Here is an 18,360-nt window from a genome sequence, read left to right as displayed (position 1 = left end):
CAAATTCAAGTTGAGAGTGATACAGCTTGTTACAAGTTTCATAGATCCATGTGTTGTCTGAGAAGGAGTCCAGTTTACAGAATGCTGCCTTCTTTTTTCTCGCTTTGCTTCTATCCTCTGGATCAAAGCCACTTCATGTTTAGCTGCATCCAATGCCAGTTGTTCCCTCCAGATCAGATGGGATTCTGCATACTCTTCCCAGCCTTCTACATTTATGCTGAATGACTTCATATCATTTTTGCATATGTCATGATACCACCATAGAGGGCAACCCTGCTTTCTGGAGCCATCTCAAAACTCTCTGTACAAAATATTCTTGGGGATATTGTTTTCCTCCCATGCTCCTAACATAGCCAAGCCATTGCAACCTCCTCTTCTTAATAGTGATTTCTAAGTGTGTGAGTCCTGTGTGCTCCAGCTGCTACCTCTCAGCTCCGTGTTTTTGTGGAACCCTGGCACAGGACGCAGTCTGTCTGACTCAAAGAGTTTCCTTCCCCCCTGCCCTCCTCTCCCTGAGCAAGAACTGATTACGAAAGACAAGATGCAGTGGGAGACACACCTAAAGCCCTCCAGATAAGGGAGCAACTCTCTATGTCTCATTTGCATCCGAGATGGAACCAGATGACAATTCATTTACATAGGAGATGGAGAACAGAAAGCCCCAAGCAAAGACTGCAGTGAATTCTGGGATCAGAGAAGCAGCGGAGCACTGCATGATGGGGAATCTGTGCTCCAAATGCTAATCAACCCACATTTACACACACCCAGCTCAGCATTTATCAGACCAATTCTAATCTGGATTTACAGAGGACTTGTTGTTCCCCCCCGCCCCACCCCAACCTCATCTAACCAGAACTAAGCAGAAGTAAAGTTTAATAGGCATATTGGGCCATACATTCCCCGGTCCCACTATGGGAAGCCTATTTAATCTTGATTGACTAACACTTGGTTGCTGGGTTAGGGAAAGCTGAAGCAAGAGACCAAGTTAGAGGAGGTATGGGCAACATTTGAACAATGGTTAAGGGTTCATCACAGCATCAAGTCCGTTGGAGCCCTGACCACAAATGCAGTCATACTTTTCCTGGGGTGACTGGTGGAAGTCCTCCCCACAAAGTTTATGAACACTTCAAGTAATCAATCCCTTTTAGTAAGATCTGGAAAAGTCATGCTAAGCTGAGGCTTATTCACAACACGTAAAACTACAAACCCTGATGCTGCAAGCTATCTATTGTTTCTGAAGAAACAATGAGGTATCTCATCCAGTACATCTGCTATCCATAAGAATTTCAAGCTGGCTCCAAAGTGTCTGGTTACTCCTTAAAAACTTATGTTTTTTCTGGTTGTAAATGAGTTTCTTGAGATGTTCCAAACCAGATAACCCCTTGTCAATAGAAAAGACAATAATTTACACTAATAAAAGAATGCTTTGAAGAAGCTAAACTGAGGGTATAAAAATCTGTAAAAAAAGCAGCAAAGTTGTGCTTCAGGAAGAGAAATCACTCCGACACCATCCGCTGTTGTTCCTGAGACGCTGGAAGAAATAGATCATCTCCCCTCAAGGATTGTGCTAAGAACTTTACCTGTCAGCACTGGAACCTGAGTACCTTGGGCTGGTGAGATCCCAGCTCTCGCTCTCTCTCTTTTCTCTCTAGCCATAGATTTCTGAACCTGAACTGTATTAGTTAAGCTTGAGCTAAGTTTCCCCAAATACTTAGTGAAACCAGAGTAGTATTGTAATTGTCTGTGTTTGTTTTCCTTTGCATGTCTATTACTACTAGTACCATTATATATTTCATATACTTAACAATAAATAACTTTTATAGTCAAACTGGTAATAAATGGGTATATTTTTCCTTCTTCATTACCCATCTCTCTAACCTGCAGGGTTTCCCCTGCCTCAAACAAGCAGCTAAAGGGTTTTTTCCAGACATCTGTTTCCCTTATCACACTAATAATCACTATCAAAAAGCCTCCTTTACATAGTCACCTAGATTTCACACTGACAGAGTATTACTCTACAATCTTAGTTCTAAAGTACAACTCTTAACTCTATAGCATGGACTTAAAGTTATTCTAGCACAGTTCTTAACTTCAAAGTTACAGGAGATTCTATGTTTCTTCCAGCTTCTCAGGAACAACAGCGGATGGCGTCAGAAAGATTTCTCCTCTTGAAGCATGACTTTGCGGGTTTTTTTACAGATTTTTATACCCTCAGTTCAGCTTCTTCAAAGCATTCTTTTAATAGCGTAAATAATTGTCTTTTCTATTGACAAGGGGTTATCTGGTTTGGAACATCTCAAGAAACTGATTAACAACCAGAAAAAAACATAAGTTTTTAAGGAGTAACCAGACACTTCGGAGCCAGCTTGAAATTCTTACGGATAGCAGATGTACTGGATGGGATACCTCATTGTTTCTTCAGAAACAATAGATAGCTTGCAGCATCAGAATTTGTAGTTTTACCTGTTAAGAATAAGCCTCAGCTTAGCATGACTTTTCCAGATCTTACTAAAAGGGATTGATTACTTGAAGTGTTCATAAACTTTGTGGGGAGGACTTCCACCAGTCACCCCAGGAAAAGTATGACTGCATTTGTGGTCAGGGCTCCAACGGGCTTGACGCTGTGATGAACCCTTAACCATTGTTCAAATGTTGCCCATACCCCCTCTGACTTGGTCTCTTGCTTCAGCATTCCCTAACCTGGCAACCAAGTTTAAATAGGCCTCCCATAGTGGGACCAGGGAATGTACGGCCCAAGATGCCTATTAAACTTTATTTCTGCTTAGTTCTAGTTAGATGAGGGGTGTGTGTGTAGGTGGGGAGGATGACAAGTCCTTTGTAAATCCAGATTAGAATTGGTCTGATAAATGCTGAGCTGGGTGTGTGAAAATGTGCATTGATTAGCATTTGGAGCACAGATTCCCCATCATGCAGTGCTCCGCTGCTTCTCTGATCCCAGAATTCACTGCAGTCTTTGCTTGGGGCTTTCTGTTCTCCATCTCCCATGTAAATGAATTGTCATCTGGTTCCATCTCGGATGCAAATGAGACCTAGAGAGTTGCTCCCTTATCTGGAGGGCTTTAGGTGCATCTCCCACTGCATCTTCATTGTCTTTCATAATCAGTTCTTGCTTAGGTAGAGCGGGGGCCGAGGGGAGGAAATTCTTTGTGAGTCAGACAGGCTGCATCCTGTGCCAGGGTTCCACAAGAACACGGAGCTGAGAGGTAACACAGCACCTATGTGTTCGGTATTTTGCCTTCCCACTTTATTTTCAGCATCTAATGCAGGCTATGTCTTAATAGCCAGTTATAAGGGTCACGAAGTTGCATTTTAACTTTTATCCTCCCTGAACTTGCAAGGAGCCAGTAGCTAGAACAAGACTGTTGTGATTCAGACAAGTGTAAGCCAGGATAAACATTTTCTCTCCCTATATAAGAAGTGAAGGGAAAGGGTAGAGGTGAAGAAAAAGCATGTTGTAGGAGTTCTGAGTAGACAGCATGTAGGTATAAAATGAACACTCCACATTTAGGAGGTATGGGTTTAGGAGCAACTCAGATCATGCCAGGACTTGCCCCTAATAATAAACAATTAATAAACTGAGATTGCTGGTATGTAGACGCAGCCTTATTTGCTTTAGCTTCATTCAAAACTTGGAGTATGGGATATAGGGCAAAACTCATATTTGCCTAATGACAAAAAATTAGCTCGTGGGAAAAATATAATTGGAGACGAGTGTTAAAAAAAAAAGATAAAGAAAAATTAGAGAGATAACATCTTCTAAAGCTTAGTTTGTTTAAGAGAACTCAAACATTTCTCCCTGCACTTTATTACGTTTTATCTAAAAAAAGTCTTAATTCCTTATAGTTGTACATAATCAACTTGTATGTTAACCTCCTGATTCAAGATACGCCTACTTCAGCTGGGTTAGAAAGGACAGATCAGGAAGGAATTCTCCCTTTTCCTATATATACAGTTAGGGAATACAGGCAGAACTTATTTTTGCATTTCACTGTCAAAATCTGAATGCCAAGGTAGACAAGCAAATGATCTTATTGAGTATGGTAAATTCTATGCTATTTTCCTTTATGTAGCCTGTGGCGGGCCAGTAGGGGGTGCCCTGAGCCACCCACCTCACTATGCCCGACCACCTTCCAGGCTCCAAGTGCCTCCCTGGGGACACCTCACATCTGGCCGGCCCCTGTCCTAGAGCACACCTACAAGCTGGGGGATAATGCTGCCACCACCCAGGGTCTGGACTGATCTTGGCCATGTGCCCCCTTGGAAACATAGGCCTAGTAGTCCTTGAGGGTACTCGACCCACTGCAAGAACTTGGGGTGCTTCCCTTAGTCTGAAGCACCAACAGTGTTCTCCCTTAGTCAGCCGGACCAAGGGGACCCCAAGGCATAATCTAGACCCTCTCCCAATAACTCTCCCACACTAGGTACAGAGAACTTTATTGATTACAAGGAGTAGGTTTGGAATAGGGTACAGGGTGGAGCAATATCAAAGAATAATCCTTAGAGCAAAGTGGCATGGTAGCCTTTGATCACGCATCTGAGTTACTGTAAGCTACATATCTAGTTAGATCTCAAATAGCTTACTCACAAGTATCATCCAGAGATAGATGGAGATTCCTTCTGGAGGCAAGAAGTTCATGAGTTTCAAGAGAGTAAGTTTTGGATGGTCCAGTCTTCATCATGGCTGCTGCCCCATCTCCTGGGCAGTCCTTAACTTATATAGATCTTATGAACTAATTTACCTGATCCAATGAAGTCCAGCATTTGTTGGTTGCCAGACAACCAATTTGAAATGCATCGCTGGGTAGACTGACAGTCTCTAGCCCCACCTCCCAGCCATAATGTCACTGCCCAGAACAAAAGGGAGGTCAAGGCCCTACACCCAGGTGTGAAGCCACTCATGTAGGCAAAGAGAGCAGGTGCCCCCCTCCCTCAGGAATGTATCCAGCTCAGGTTACAACTCAGGGTTATTACCTGAAGTAGATGGGGCCGGGGTGCCTGCCCTCTGCAATGACCATATGTGACAGCCAGAACCAGAGGGGTTAAATCAATAAATATATGCTCTTGGAGACATCTGGTAATTGTCTGACAGTTAATATTAGCTAATGCAAAGCTTGCAGGTTTGTAATCCACAAATGTAACTTGTCTGTCATAAGTTTAACCAAAGTGTTGAAACTAATGGTCTGCACTGATCATGAGATTAACTGGGCCCCAACAATAAAACTGCAAACATCAGCTAATCTAATGGTTCTTACTTAAGGTTCAGCCATAACGCCAAACCCTGACCACAAAATATAATTAGCACGTTTCGTAAATCCAAGGAGGAGCTGAAAAAAGAGGAAGAAACCAAGGGGTTGAACTTGGGCAGAGTAAATGCTAATCTCAAACCCCAAAGTGATGTGGTGTGATTTGCTTATTGGGTGAGTCCAAGTTTAGGCAATAACCTTTTATGATAATTTCTAACACTTTTTAATCTCATAGGGTAACAGCTGTAGGGCAAGACTGTGAGTGGCTCTGAGCTAACAGATTAGCATAAAATAAGGTATAAAGAAGCACATATGTCAAGTGACCAGCATGAAGGAGAAGGACCATTGCTGTACCAAGCCTGAACCCTGGACTCCCAGTGTGAGTGAGGACCAGATCCTGACCTAGGAACCTTCCCGGTGACCCCTCGGACAGCGTTGATCGGGGATGTCTGACTTCACTGGAACAACTTGGTGTGCACCTGGCATACAGGGACTGCTGATAAATTACCAATCCCATGTGGGAACTCTTTGTCATTTTGTCTATCTGTTGTTGTTATTTACTATTAGCTTTTTATTATTGCACTTTCTGTTAACTGCTGTATGCTAAGCTATAAGTAAAATTGCCTTTACTTCACTCCCAACTCGCCTCCTTGATCCTGAACCCAGCAGCCTAATGGCTAATACACTCACAGCGCCTAGCCAGTCTGTGACACCATGGTAACCAAATTGTCAGATGGCAGTTTTGGGAGAGACTGAGATGGAATTCTGCCACATTTAGGGAAGCCTAAATTTAGGGAATTCATTAATAATTACTGTTAATTAATAATTAATATTTGTTATTAATTAATAATTAATCATTAATAAATGTATAAATTATTAATTTTAAGGATACCTAAATTTAGGGAAGCCATTAGTACTAGTAGAATTACCATGCTCTTTGTCCTTGCTAGTTTGGATTCATTCACACAGCTTATTAACCTTCCTTTAATGATTATACTGGCAATTACTTTTTCTCCAGACTGAAGTGACCCTCATCACTCTATACTTCCTACAATATCTGTAAAGATTTGAACACTAGTGGCCACCCCCAAACCTCAGCCATAGCTCCCATATCACAAAGGTAAATGACATACTGCTGTTAATAGCCTAGCTCCATTTGCATTATTTATTTATATTTAGAATTTTTATTTTTTATTTCAATTCCCTGAGGAACAACATAAAGCCCTGAAGGATTTGCTACTATTAAGTTTCTCTAGCTGTTCCAACTATTTTTTCCTTAGAGACCTCTCCCTTTGTCATTGTTTACTCTTGATTAACTAAAAAAAGTTCCCTTGGGATTCTTTTTTCTGTCACCCATAATCAAGAAGGCTGATCCACAGAACCCACTTTGTCTTTTTTATTGCTCTTGTCACACCCTGCAGTTTGTATGAACTTACAGCTTGCACAGACCTTCTTGCTTCAGATATATTTTTAAAATCCATTATTAAAAGCCTTGCCTCTTTGCTCTTAAGTCTTGCCTCTTTTATTTTGTTTTCATACAGTGCCTATGCTAACCAGTATTGTTTACATCAGGGGTTCTCAACCTTTTTCTTCCTGAACCCCCATCCCACCCCCAGCATGCTATAACAACTCCATGGCCCCAGGTACAGTGGGCAGGACTCAGCTGTGTGTAGCCTTGGGATCCCATTCACCTGAGAAGCAATAGCACAGAGCCTTGCTTGTCTGCCCACAGCATCATCTGCAAGATGGAAGCTGTGGGGTCAGGTGGGGCAGGTCTGCCCCTTCTTCAGGACTTGCCTCAGGCCCAGGGGGTTGAGGCACCTGCTCCAGGCTCAGCAGACCTCCTGAAACTTGCTTGTGACCCCCGGTTGAGAACTGACAGTTTACATTACTTATGTTGGATTTCCACATTGTGCTATTTACTTTGCAAACTAACTGATATTCTCTCTGGGTCAAATACTACTTCTACAGAAGTCTGTAGCAAACCTCCCTAATTTTAGGCCTCTCTTTAGAGTGCTACAATAGAGAGTACACATCAAGTTGCACTAAGTTTCCAAACCAAACAGCCTCTTCAGCAATGTAAAGGTGAAATGGGAAACATTTGTTAAAGGCCAATTCAAAGCTGGGGTACAATCCCTTCCAAAGAGTATTAGTACATTCTGCACATGTTCAATGTTCCAAAATTTTTTTCAAATCTCCCTGAACCCTTCTCTTCTTGATTTCATTTCTATCCTATCTTCACTCTCCAACACTAAACTGCCCTTTTACCCCTTCTGTTCAATACACCCTAACAATTCTTACCACTCCCTTCCTCAAAAATGTAAGCTGCTCCTGCTACTGTTTGTGCCTTTAAATGTATAATACCAAGCCTTGCTTCAGACTCTTCTGAGCAGGGAGACTTATACTCAATGGAACTTGGAATCTCTGTGGACCTCAGTCACAGTGGCTAGTTCATCCAACCTGCATGAGTCTTAGTAAGCAAGGAATCAGATGGAAAGATTAAGTCAGAGTCATTCCTCTGAGTTTTTTAGCATTTGGATTTTTTCTTGTCTTGTAAATGTACTTGTACCAATAACAGATTTCTTATTTTCTATTGGTATTAGGATTGGGCATATTGCAGTTCTCTTGGTTTTCTACATGATTTTCAGCTGACAACCACCATATGTTTTAGCAGAAGCAGAGTTTGTGGTATCTCAAGTATGACAGTGACGATATTCCTCTTTCTTTAAAGACTATTCATAGGAAGATAATATTTTTCAGTCAGCCATCTTGACTGTACCTGAAAATAAATACATCATATTCTCAAGGTTATTTACAATACATTATGAAAGCACCTTCATATCTTGCAAACATTCAGGTTCAGGATCTAAGCACTCCATCCTATTAAACAATTATATTTTGAACAATTTTGTCCAAAATAAAAGAAAACCTTCATGTTACTTTAAGACAAAAAATGTTACATTTGTAATGCAGCAAACTTTGATTTTGTTTTTTTAAAGATTAGCAGGCTACATTCTTAGCTTGGTGGTAAGCATTGTATAAGTATTTAGGTATAGTTAGTAATTAAGATTGCGGCCCTAATGGCATTTTATCAGCAGAGTTGGTATTATCACTTTAAGGCAGATTACTAGAGGTCCACTGATATATTGGTGCCATATGGGATTGGCACCAATAAAAGGAAAATTAACATTATCGGCTATCAGCTTTTTTTGGCTGGTGTAGCCAATAACGTACTGGTAAATACAGGGTCTTCAGCCAGGGTCTCCAGATGCCACATACATGCACTGCCACACTTATGCACTGGCCAGGAATACAGCTAGGCAGAGTAGACAGCAGTGCCCTGTAGGTAAGTCTGTGGAGGGGAAAGGGCAGATCGAGACCCCCATGGTGAGGGCAGGCATGCAGGGGGGAGGTGCTGGGGCTGAGGCAGGGTGGTGAATGGAACACCAGGGGAGTGGGACAGGGCCACAAGTGCCTTGTCTAGAGGATCAGTGTCCCAGCACTTAAAAGTGGTGGCAGGGGTGCTTGAACTGAAGCTCATCGAATGAGCTTTAGTTAAAGTGCTGCCACAACCATTTTTAAGTGCCAGAATGCTTTTACCTGGAGCAGAGCTGAGCGGGGCAAGGGCAGTCTGCCTCACCCTGCTGCTTTTGCCCCAGGAGCTGTGCACTGATGGTGTGCCCCTTGCCCATCCAATCGCAGCGGTGGCAGCGAGCTGTCTCTCCAGCTGCTGGACAGGTAGGGGGTGTGGTGCAGCCAGTGCGCAGCAGCCACCACAAAGACAGCAGGGTGAAGAGACCCGAGTCCACAGTGGGAAGCCCACGTCCCCCCTTGTCCCACTTGGCTCCACACTGAATAAAAGCAACCTAGCACTTAAAAATAGCGGTGTGGGAGCACCCAATTTTTAAGTGTTGGGACGCTGATCCCCTGGGCAAGCCCCCAAGGCTCTGTCCTGCTCCTCGCCCTAGCCCCAGGGTCCCATTCACCACCTTGCCCCCACCCTGCCCTCACCAAGGGAGACTTAATCTGCTCCCCCCATGCTCCTTCCCCTCCACAGATTTACCTGCAGGACACTGCTCTCCACACTGCCTGGCTGCATTTCTGTAAATCAGTTATCAGATTGGTATTGGCTGATATGCCTGGTGAAAAATCAGCTGTCGGTATCGGCCAAGAAAAATCTTTTATCGGTGCACCCCTACAGATTACCACTATTAATTTACTGTACTGACTGGCAAAGACTGTTGTTTTTATTTTGCAGCTGAAAATAACTGGAAGAACATTACAATTTGTACAGAAGTATGAGTTACATTGGTCTCTAACACCCAGGACCTCTACCATTGGTGAATGGATATATTCATGAATGGTTATTCATAAAATTTATGAATGATGGTGGGGCCATCAACAGGAATAACTCTTTAGGAGTAAGAATAAGGGCTTTGCACTCTATCATCCTTTTTGTTCAACATTTTTTGTGCAATAATGGCTTTGATTCTTCCTTGTTCCCTTTATGTTATTTGGAACCCCAAAAAGGCATTTGGAAAGAAGAGGTTCTGTGCTGCTGACAGCACATTAACATCAACTGTACCAGTCTGCTACTTAGGGGCATGAGGATGATGCTTTGTAACCTGTCCTGGACTGGCAAGTTACAATTATACCTTAAGGCAGTGGTTTTCAAACATCCTAGTCATGGAACCCTTTCATATAACTTCTGCTGCAGAACCCTTACCTCTATCCTTAAGACTGATGCAGAGCTGTGTGACCCAGCCTGGCAAATGGCAGCATGCCACCTCCGAGCCTATTCTGCCCCCAATCTCTTTTTAGAACCCCTGATAATCTATCATGGAACCCAAGGGTTCCACAGAGCACAGTGTGAAAACCACCAACTGCTCTGAGGCCTTGCCTGTAGGGCAAATTGTTTGGCAGTGCCATTCCAAAATAGGCTATACCATAATAGCTATTCTTGAGTAGCCTCTTGTGCAAACACATTACTCCAAAATAAGTGTCTTTTAATCTACAGCAATTGTTCTCCTTTGTGAGTAAAAAAACCTACCTACATGGGGTATGGGGCAAAGCCAATGGCAATTTTCTCGAACTGCTAAACATATGGCCCTTCAAGAGCATCCTTATGGCTTACAATGTTAAACATTTCTGGCTTTGGTATAAGAGCATGGTCAAAAGAAAACAAAGCAAAAAAGAAATTCTTCATAGAAAACTTAGACTTTTGTAAAGAAAGCATTCCTACAGAATGTCTGTTGTTCTTAGGCATAACAATGATAAAGGCAGACAGTTACTTATTAGATTATTTACCTAATCTTTTAAGTGTTTTCAAATCCTGAAATTAGGGCCAGCCAAAAGTCTCCTTACTTTACATGCCATCCTGTTTAGATTCATTGAACTCAAACCTCATCTGCTTGATTATTTTTTTTACTATATCAATGCAACCCCTTATTTTCCAGAAAGAAGTCTCTAGATGCTCCTTTTAAGTTGAGTTCATTGTTTCACTTAGCTTCTGTTGTCTTCTTGCTAGCACATTCAATGGGTATTTCCTGTGTGCAGGTTCTGCATTATTCTCAAAATCACAGTGTTCACACTGAGTCTTTTTCTTCTTCATCAAACATTAAATATTAAAATGTATCTAGTGCACTAGAATATTAATTTTTCATTTTCAAAATAAAAGTTTCTGCCCTCTTGGCTTTTTTAACTGTGAACAGAATAACCAGAGCAGTGACATCTGCAGTAATGTCTATCTAGGCACAAAACTAGTGTACTGTTAATCATGTTACCATATTACTGTTAACTACTGTTACAGTTATGGTTAAGTCATTTTATCCCTATTATTATACCAAGGTAAAAGTACTTTAGTTTGGCAAAGCTATTCCTGTGAGGGGAATAATACACAACTGAAAAAGCAATTTATTCTGATACATCTATGTCCACACTAGAAGTTGTAGTTGCATAACTCTATTGGGTTTTTGTTTTTTTTAAGAAGAAAAGATGCAATAAATACACAAAAGAATCCAAAGGAGTAAATAGCTATACAATACAAAATCTGTATGTAGACAAGGCCTGAGTGTGTTGACAGCCTAAAACAGCATTTAAAGAGGTATAAACTGCTCGCATGCAGGCCAGTGGGGTGTTAACCCAAACTTTATAATTTTGCTATTTTTCCAGTCTGACACTGCTCTCATTGAGGTTAATGGAACTACTTGTTCTTGAAAGAACACAAAACGTTGGGCCAAACACAGACAATGGCAGCACTCCCACTGATTTTGGCAAGAGCTAGATCATCTCCAGGATGGAGATGGTGGATCCAGGAAAGGAGGGAGGGCCCTTCAGTTGTGCGGTACATGTGCAATTAGCTCTCTGAGCTCCTGGTTGGCTGGCATGGGCTCTTAGGAGGGCTGCACCTGGGCAAGGAGCTCTCTGAGCTCACTAGCTGGTCAATTCGGGCTCCTGCCAGAACCACTGTGTTCACCCAGCTCTGGAGCCCCAGGGGTGAATACTGCTGCTGAGCCCCACATTTTCCCCTACCCCTGAATTCGCCCTTAGTTCTACCCAAGGCGATGCCCACATCCCAGTCCCTTAGAGACCTCAGCATGTACCTGCTCCTGATCCCATGACTGCAGTTGGGACCCTTGCTTCCCTGACCTTGTTTATTCCTGATCCCCTGGATTGAGACCCTCTAGTCTAGGGTCAAGGCCTGACCACACAGTTATATGATATTCCAGCTGTACCTCTGACATTGCCCTGCTACCCTTATTGGAAGTCTGTTTCAGGCTGTTATAATTCTCCACTTACAGTCTCTTATTTCCAGCCTCAATTTACCCCTGACCAGTTTATGCCCGCTTGTTCTTCTGTCAACACTATCCCTTACCTTTTCTCACTTCCTAGTTCTTACACCATTGATATATTTACATAAAGTAATTATATCCCTACTTAGCCTTTGGTTTGCTAAACCTTAACAAGCCAAGCTGTTTTAATCTTTGTTGCAAAGCAGCATCTTATTCATCTAGTTGTCCTCTTCCATCTGCCTCCGTTTCAATTTGGATTTATTATTCCTGAACACAGGTGACCAGAACTGTATGCAATACTCCAGATGAGATCTCCTCAGGATCTTGTACAGTGGCACTAATACTTCCCTGCCTCTATGGCAAATATTTTTCCTGATATATCCTGGTAATGCCACTTACCAAGTAATATAGTTGCTTTTTTCATGGTGGCATCCTGGTGTCTCCTTGGCTATATGTAGACTGCAAGGCTGCAATGTACTGTCAAATACCCACATTGGTTCAGATGCCAGAAGCAGTCTAGCTACGGCTATATGGAATTCCACACAGGCTAGCTTACTCCATCAAGAAAGCAGGGAAATTTAGGGACACAGGACCATCAGTGTTGTTTAAGAGATGGGAAATTAGCTCCCACAGACTTAATGATACCATGGCTAGACTGATCCCAATCTAGTCAAGCTAGCTCATTTAAAGCTAGATGGTGTATCTCTACTGAACATTGCTGTGTGCAGTATACATAATCATTCAGTGATTAACAATTTCACTTCTTTTGTGAGTTCCAACTGATGAATCCTGCTTGGAAAGGCATTTGGAATCTTTAACAATTTCTTCCTTTTGGCTAAGCTTAAGAGGTGGATCTGACGATGGATCTTGGATGGACAGATCAATTGCTCTCTGGCGGAGTTGGTTCTATTGGTCTGTTCATTTCTACCTGAACCCATGTTGAACACAATATTCTAGTCAGCCTCAATTTCCCTTGGCTCCTTGTGTTGTATTTCTGGATTGATCTATTATGAAGGAGGCAAATCTTCAATAGTAGTTGCTGACACAAAAGGAAGATCACAATTAAATGAATCTACTGTGGATGTCCTCACTTCTCCAGATCAAAATGAGAGAGTGTCTTCTGCTTCTTTTCCCGTCAGAAATTGTTGCCATCTTTCATGAATTGGTTGACAGGGTGGCACCACATTTAGAATCATCAATTCCTTCAATATTAAAAAAAAAAAAAAAAAGAGTGGAAGATTTGTATATCTAAGGTTCTCAAACATTCATCAGGTACGCACCCCAATAACTCAGGGGAAATCAGTCCATTAGGAAGAGTCCTCTTTCTAAGAATGCTTCCTTGTGGTAAGGAATTTCAAAGCTTTCCTTTCAGCACCAAATCTCAGTTCCCATTATCTTGTCCTTCCTTCATTTATCCAACAAATTTCACTAAAGATTTTCTAAGCCTTCGTTTCTTTGAGTATCTTTTTCCAGGTCAGCAAGAATCTGGCACTGCCATTTCTGATATCATGAAGCAGACTTTTCCCTACTTCCAGCTGGACCCTTTACATCTTGGGTGCTCCCAGAGGACAGCACATTGTTTCATTTCTGGTGACAGGCTTGACAATTCATCTTAGTCACAAGTTCCTGATCAAACAGACCTCAGGCTCAGGTGTGAGCCTCAGGCTTTTCATTCTTCTGTAAGCAGTTCATCTTGCTTTCCGTTCTTTTTAGCAGTCCCCTATATAGGATCTTCCTCTTCCTTGGAATCCAGTCTCTCCTCTCTTTAGCAGAAATTAGAGAGCAGTTGCTCAACTGTGTTTCTGTTCCACTAGACGGTGTCTTCTCCGTCTTATACTTGTGGACGCATTCTTCTGTGGGCCATCTGTTGCTCCAGATCTCCTTGTTTAGTAGTGGTCTGTAATCCTTGAACATTTAAGGTACCTTCATCTTCCTACCATCATCATGTTTTCAGATACTGTCTGAACTCTACCAACATATTCAGCTACATCTTTAGTCCTCAACTCTTGTCTTCCATAGCTCTTTCAGGGGAAATATCAGATAGAAATTCCATGAAGAACCCCTCAAGGATAATATACATCCCATAACTTATGTATCCAGTCACTTCTGTGATCTCTTACTCCATTACTCTTGTAACGTTGCACCAGGAGTTATCATCATGCTCTCTTTGTAGGAGGGAGTTTGGGGGATTTTCATCCCTTCTTTTTTAGGCTAGGGAATACTAGCTCCCACACCAACTCCCTTGTTTGAGATCTTATGTCTTTTACTGGTATGTCCGCTGGTGTTCAACACAATTTATTTTTAAGCTAATGAAATCACATTATATTATCAAAAATATGCATTTTCCTAAAAATAATGTTGTTACTCCAAACTGCCCGAAAATGTTTCGGAGAATGCTAAATAAAAGGAATTAGTTCAAACATTAAAAATGTAGTAACCTGGTACATTATTTATAGATGCATCATGAAGATATTTTTAGAAGGACTGGGCTTGTAAAAATGAGTGTAGAATATGCTTCTGGTTCTAGTAATAAACAGATCTGTTTTTATGGATCCAATTCCCAATAAAATCTTTCTATATGGGTTCTATTGAGCACTACCTTATAACGCTGCCTTGCTGCAAAATTCTACTGTAGGACAACACAGGGCATGATTTGGCCCTTGGACAGAGGCAAATGATAATGCTCACACTGACAGTATCTTCCTCCAAAAAATAGGCCCACTGTCTTCAGTAGGACTACTCAGAGAATAGTATTCAACAGGTTTAAGAGGATTTCCACCTATCACCTATTAAACCCATATTTTTTAAAATGTTATGTGCTAGAACATATCAGTTAGAGGATGTCCACACCACACAATGTAGTGGCACGTAGGAGATAGTCAAGCTAACTCCGACTTGACCTAGCTCTGGTACCAGAAGTAGTAATAGCCATGGTAGTGCAACAATCCACAGGACTGATTTACCAGGATGATATTTCATTACCCAGCTTGGGTATCAGTACATACTACATTGCAAGTTGTAGCTATAGCCTCAGGTTCAGTCAGTTATTAATATCATTTATACCCGTGCCATCCCACTGTAGTCATTCACATTATGCTGATGTTACTGAGGGTAGTATTTCTTGAGGTGCTTCCTAAGCTAGCACTGTAATGTAGTACTGACAGAAGGGTTCTTGTGACCAAAAAGCACTGCTTTCTAATAGGAAACCCATTTTGCTGAAGAATGCACTTTTCTGTCAATAGAAGCATCAGGTTGCTTACAACTCAAGAAACACCAGACCCACCCTCATTTACATTCTTTCATAACCAGTAAAGTAGCATTACCCGTAAATATTTTTTCCATCTAGATATTTTCTTATATTACATCTGTTCTCCAAGCACATACAAAGCCATTAACACTGCTTCTTTTGCCTTTCTACTTACTCTTCTTTCCTGTGAAGTTCTTCCTCGGACTCTGTGAGACGTCGTTTCAGCACTGCAATCATCTCAACTGCAACATCTACCTGTCTGTTCAAGGCCCTCTCTCGCCTTTGAACTTCCTGTTTCTTCTGAGACAGCTGCACAAAAGCTGCCCGAACTTCCAGCAGTTCAGCAGTTTTTTGGGCCAACTCTTTGGTAAGCCTGTCAATTCTCTTCTCTATTGTTTTATCTACAGCTTCCACCATCATATTAAACTTTTCTCTTACATGTGCCTCAAAAGGTGCTTTTGAGTCTGTTGTGGGAATCCCGGGTTTAGAAATTTGCTCATCAGGGGAGTTTGCTGGCATGTAACTTGCGACAAAAGAGACAGGCCTTTCAGCTTCCACCTCCAGCAATTTTCTATTTTTTGTGTTCTCATGTGATGCATCACAAAAATTTATGTAGGCTGGTTTTTGTTTTATTGCATTGCTGGCTTTCCCCAGTTTTCCTTGAGTTGAGGTCTCTGAGGAAGAAAGCAAATCTGCATCTTTGAGGGAGGAGAGTAGGTTGCATTTTGTCAAAAGACTTCTGTCCTCGTAACTATGATTATACTCCAGATGTGCCCTCAGAGAAGACAGGCTTCTGAATCTGGTGTGGTCACCACACCGTGGGCAACGAAATGGCATACAGATACCGACATTTTCAAAAGATTCTTGCCAGGAATATCTGCTTTCTTCAAAAGTGTTCTGTTGCATTACTCTTAGATTCCTGTAAGAAAGAAAAGATGGATTCATTTGAAGGTTGTTTTAAAAGAAGCCCTTATCTCTTAATGAAAAAAAATAAGTGCACATATTCCACTAATACAATCCATGGAGGGAAACCCTGAACAAGCCTTTAAACTAATTTTCAAGCCTGCTTCTGGGAAAAGCAACCAGAGACGTCTCATCCCAAAGTGACACAACAAAATAGTTACAAAGATTTTTTGTTATTGCAAAACTAGGGAAGTTGCTATATGCTCACTAGAGAAGCTGAAGCACGACCCTAAAGAACTTGTTTAGCAGACTGTACAAGAAAGTGATGTGAAAGGTTTAGTTTGTAGTGCTGTGCACTCAGAAATTAATATCTTACTATGCTTTTTTTCTGACATTCATTTGTTATTCCTGTTTCTGACAGATCAAGGCCAGGGAGATGGCTGCATTAGTTATGTGGAGCAGCAAGCAAGAAGACCTAACCCTTTCATGCAAGACAACAGATGCAAAATTTCCTACTGATGTGTATAGATCGGGATGCAGAGAGGTGCCAGGACTGGGCTGGGAGTTTCGTACCCTGGCAGGCTTGAGGAGACAAAGGTGGGGTGTACACAGGGGGTCAGCAGTCAGGCAGAGGGCACGCCGGGCTCAGCGAGACAAGGTCACTATTTCTGCACAGGCTTGGCCGAGGTCCAGCCCGCCGGTGCCTGTCTCAGCACAGCCCCATTCAGCAGGGCAGGCGGCCTGGCCCTAGTTGTGCCAGGGCTGCGGGCTCCGTCCATCTGCCCCGCACGCTTCCCTGCATTGGCAAACGCACGCCCAGATTGCAGCAGGCGCGTCGCCTTCCCCCGCTGCAGCGAGCACCACTTACCTGACTTGTTGCCGCTACCGCGGCCGGGGCTAATGCTACGGGTAAAGCCGTTTTCAGCAGAGCCGTAAATCACGCTGAGCCCGGCGCCGTCCCACCTCCCCGCGCACCACGGCGCGGAGCGGGCGCAGGGAGGAGCCGGGGGCGGGGAGCTCGGGGCGCGGAGCCGGAGCCGCGCGGGCCCCGCTGCACCGGGGCAGGCAAAGCAGCCCGGCGAGGGGAGGAGAAAGACAAGGGGAACCTGGTCATGAATGAGCCCCGGTTTCGTCACCTAGGCGCTGCTAGGAGGCAGGAACAAGCTCTTCAAAGAGGCGAAGGGATGGGGAGGGAAGGGCTTGGGCCTTTTGCATTGCAGTGGGTTTGGTGCAGCTCAGTGTCAAGTTGCAGCAAGGGAAATTTAGGATAGATATTAGGAAGCATTTGCTTGCTTGGAGGGTAGTGAAACACGGGAACAGGTTACCCAGAGAGGTTGTGAACTCTCCATCCTTGGGGGTTTTCAAAACCTGGTTAGACAAAACTTTGGCTGGGATGAACTAGTTGGGTGAGCAGAGGTTGGACTAGATCACCTCCTGAGGTCTCTTCCAATCTTAATTTTCTATGATTTGTCTTGTCTGACTTCATAGGGATTTTGCCCCTGAGTTCAGTAGGGGCCAAGTTTCACCAGCAGTGCTCCAGATCTTGCAAACAGCCTAGCCTGCAAGCGAAATGCCCCTTTGCTAGCCACGATTGTGTTCTCAGGTGGGAAGGATGCTTGGAACTGAGAGAGCCAGGTCACATCCAAGCCAACCTGATACAATTCTTGGCAATAATCGTATAAGAATAGCGGACTATGGGGAAGTTAACAGGGAACCCATGTGTTTCTCTTGGGTGTGCATTGGTGACATTTACTACTTTAGGGCTCAGTAGAAGTGGAGTAGGCTTGTGACGCAGCTTTGCAACGTAAAGTACTTGAACCACAGTGTTCAACTTTGAAGTAGCTGGGGACCGCCCAGTGTGGGGTGTGGGCCCTTGAGGCTACATGCCACCCCCACGCTGTACTGCACGGCCTAGTGTGGCTGCACCCCATGCCCAGGTATCCCCACTTGCACTGCATGCAGGATGTCTTCCCACTGTACCTCCCCTGCTACACCATGTTCCCAGGTGCTATGCTGCTGTACGAAGCACCCCCCTTGCTGCTGCTCCCCAAGCCTCCCTGCTGTACTGGGCACCTCAGCCTCTTTGCTGCTACCCACACACCCCAGCTGCGCTGTGTATCCAAGCACCTGACTCACCTGTGGCTTCCTATGCCTG

General features: G+C 43.1%; 1 protein-coding gene across 3 annotated transcripts in view; it reads right to left on the bottom strand.

The window, feature by feature from the left end:
* The window catches only part of ZNF365 (zinc finger protein 365), a 39,560-nt gene extending 22,323 nt beyond the window's left edge, over window positions 1-17,237 (bottom strand). Inside the window, exons 1-2 of one of the 3 annotated variants that reach the window (XM_059729868.1) lie at window positions 17,074-17,237; window positions 15,478-16,221 (exon numbers count right to left, since the gene is read on the bottom strand). In XM_059729868.1, coding sequence (XP_059585851.1) covers window positions 15,478-16,208 — 731 coding nt within the window. In that variant the 5' untranslated portion in view covers window positions 16,209-16,221; window positions 17,074-17,237. The remainder of the gene's footprint in view (window positions 1-15,477; window positions 16,222-17,073) is intronic. The other 2 variants (XM_059729869.1, XM_006266232.4) reach the window with 2 other exon arrangements.
* Between the last annotated feature and the right edge of the window lie 1,123 nt (window positions 17,238-18,360).

This window comes from Alligator mississippiensis, chromosome 6 (assembly GCF_030867095.1).
Source record: "Alligator mississippiensis isolate rAllMis1 chromosome 6, rAllMis1, whole genome shotgun sequence".
NCBI lineage: Eukaryota > Metazoa > Chordata > Crocodylia > Alligatoridae > Alligator > Alligator mississippiensis.
Note: the sequence above shows the minus strand (reverse complement) of the source record. Positions and strands in the feature narration are given on the sequence as shown.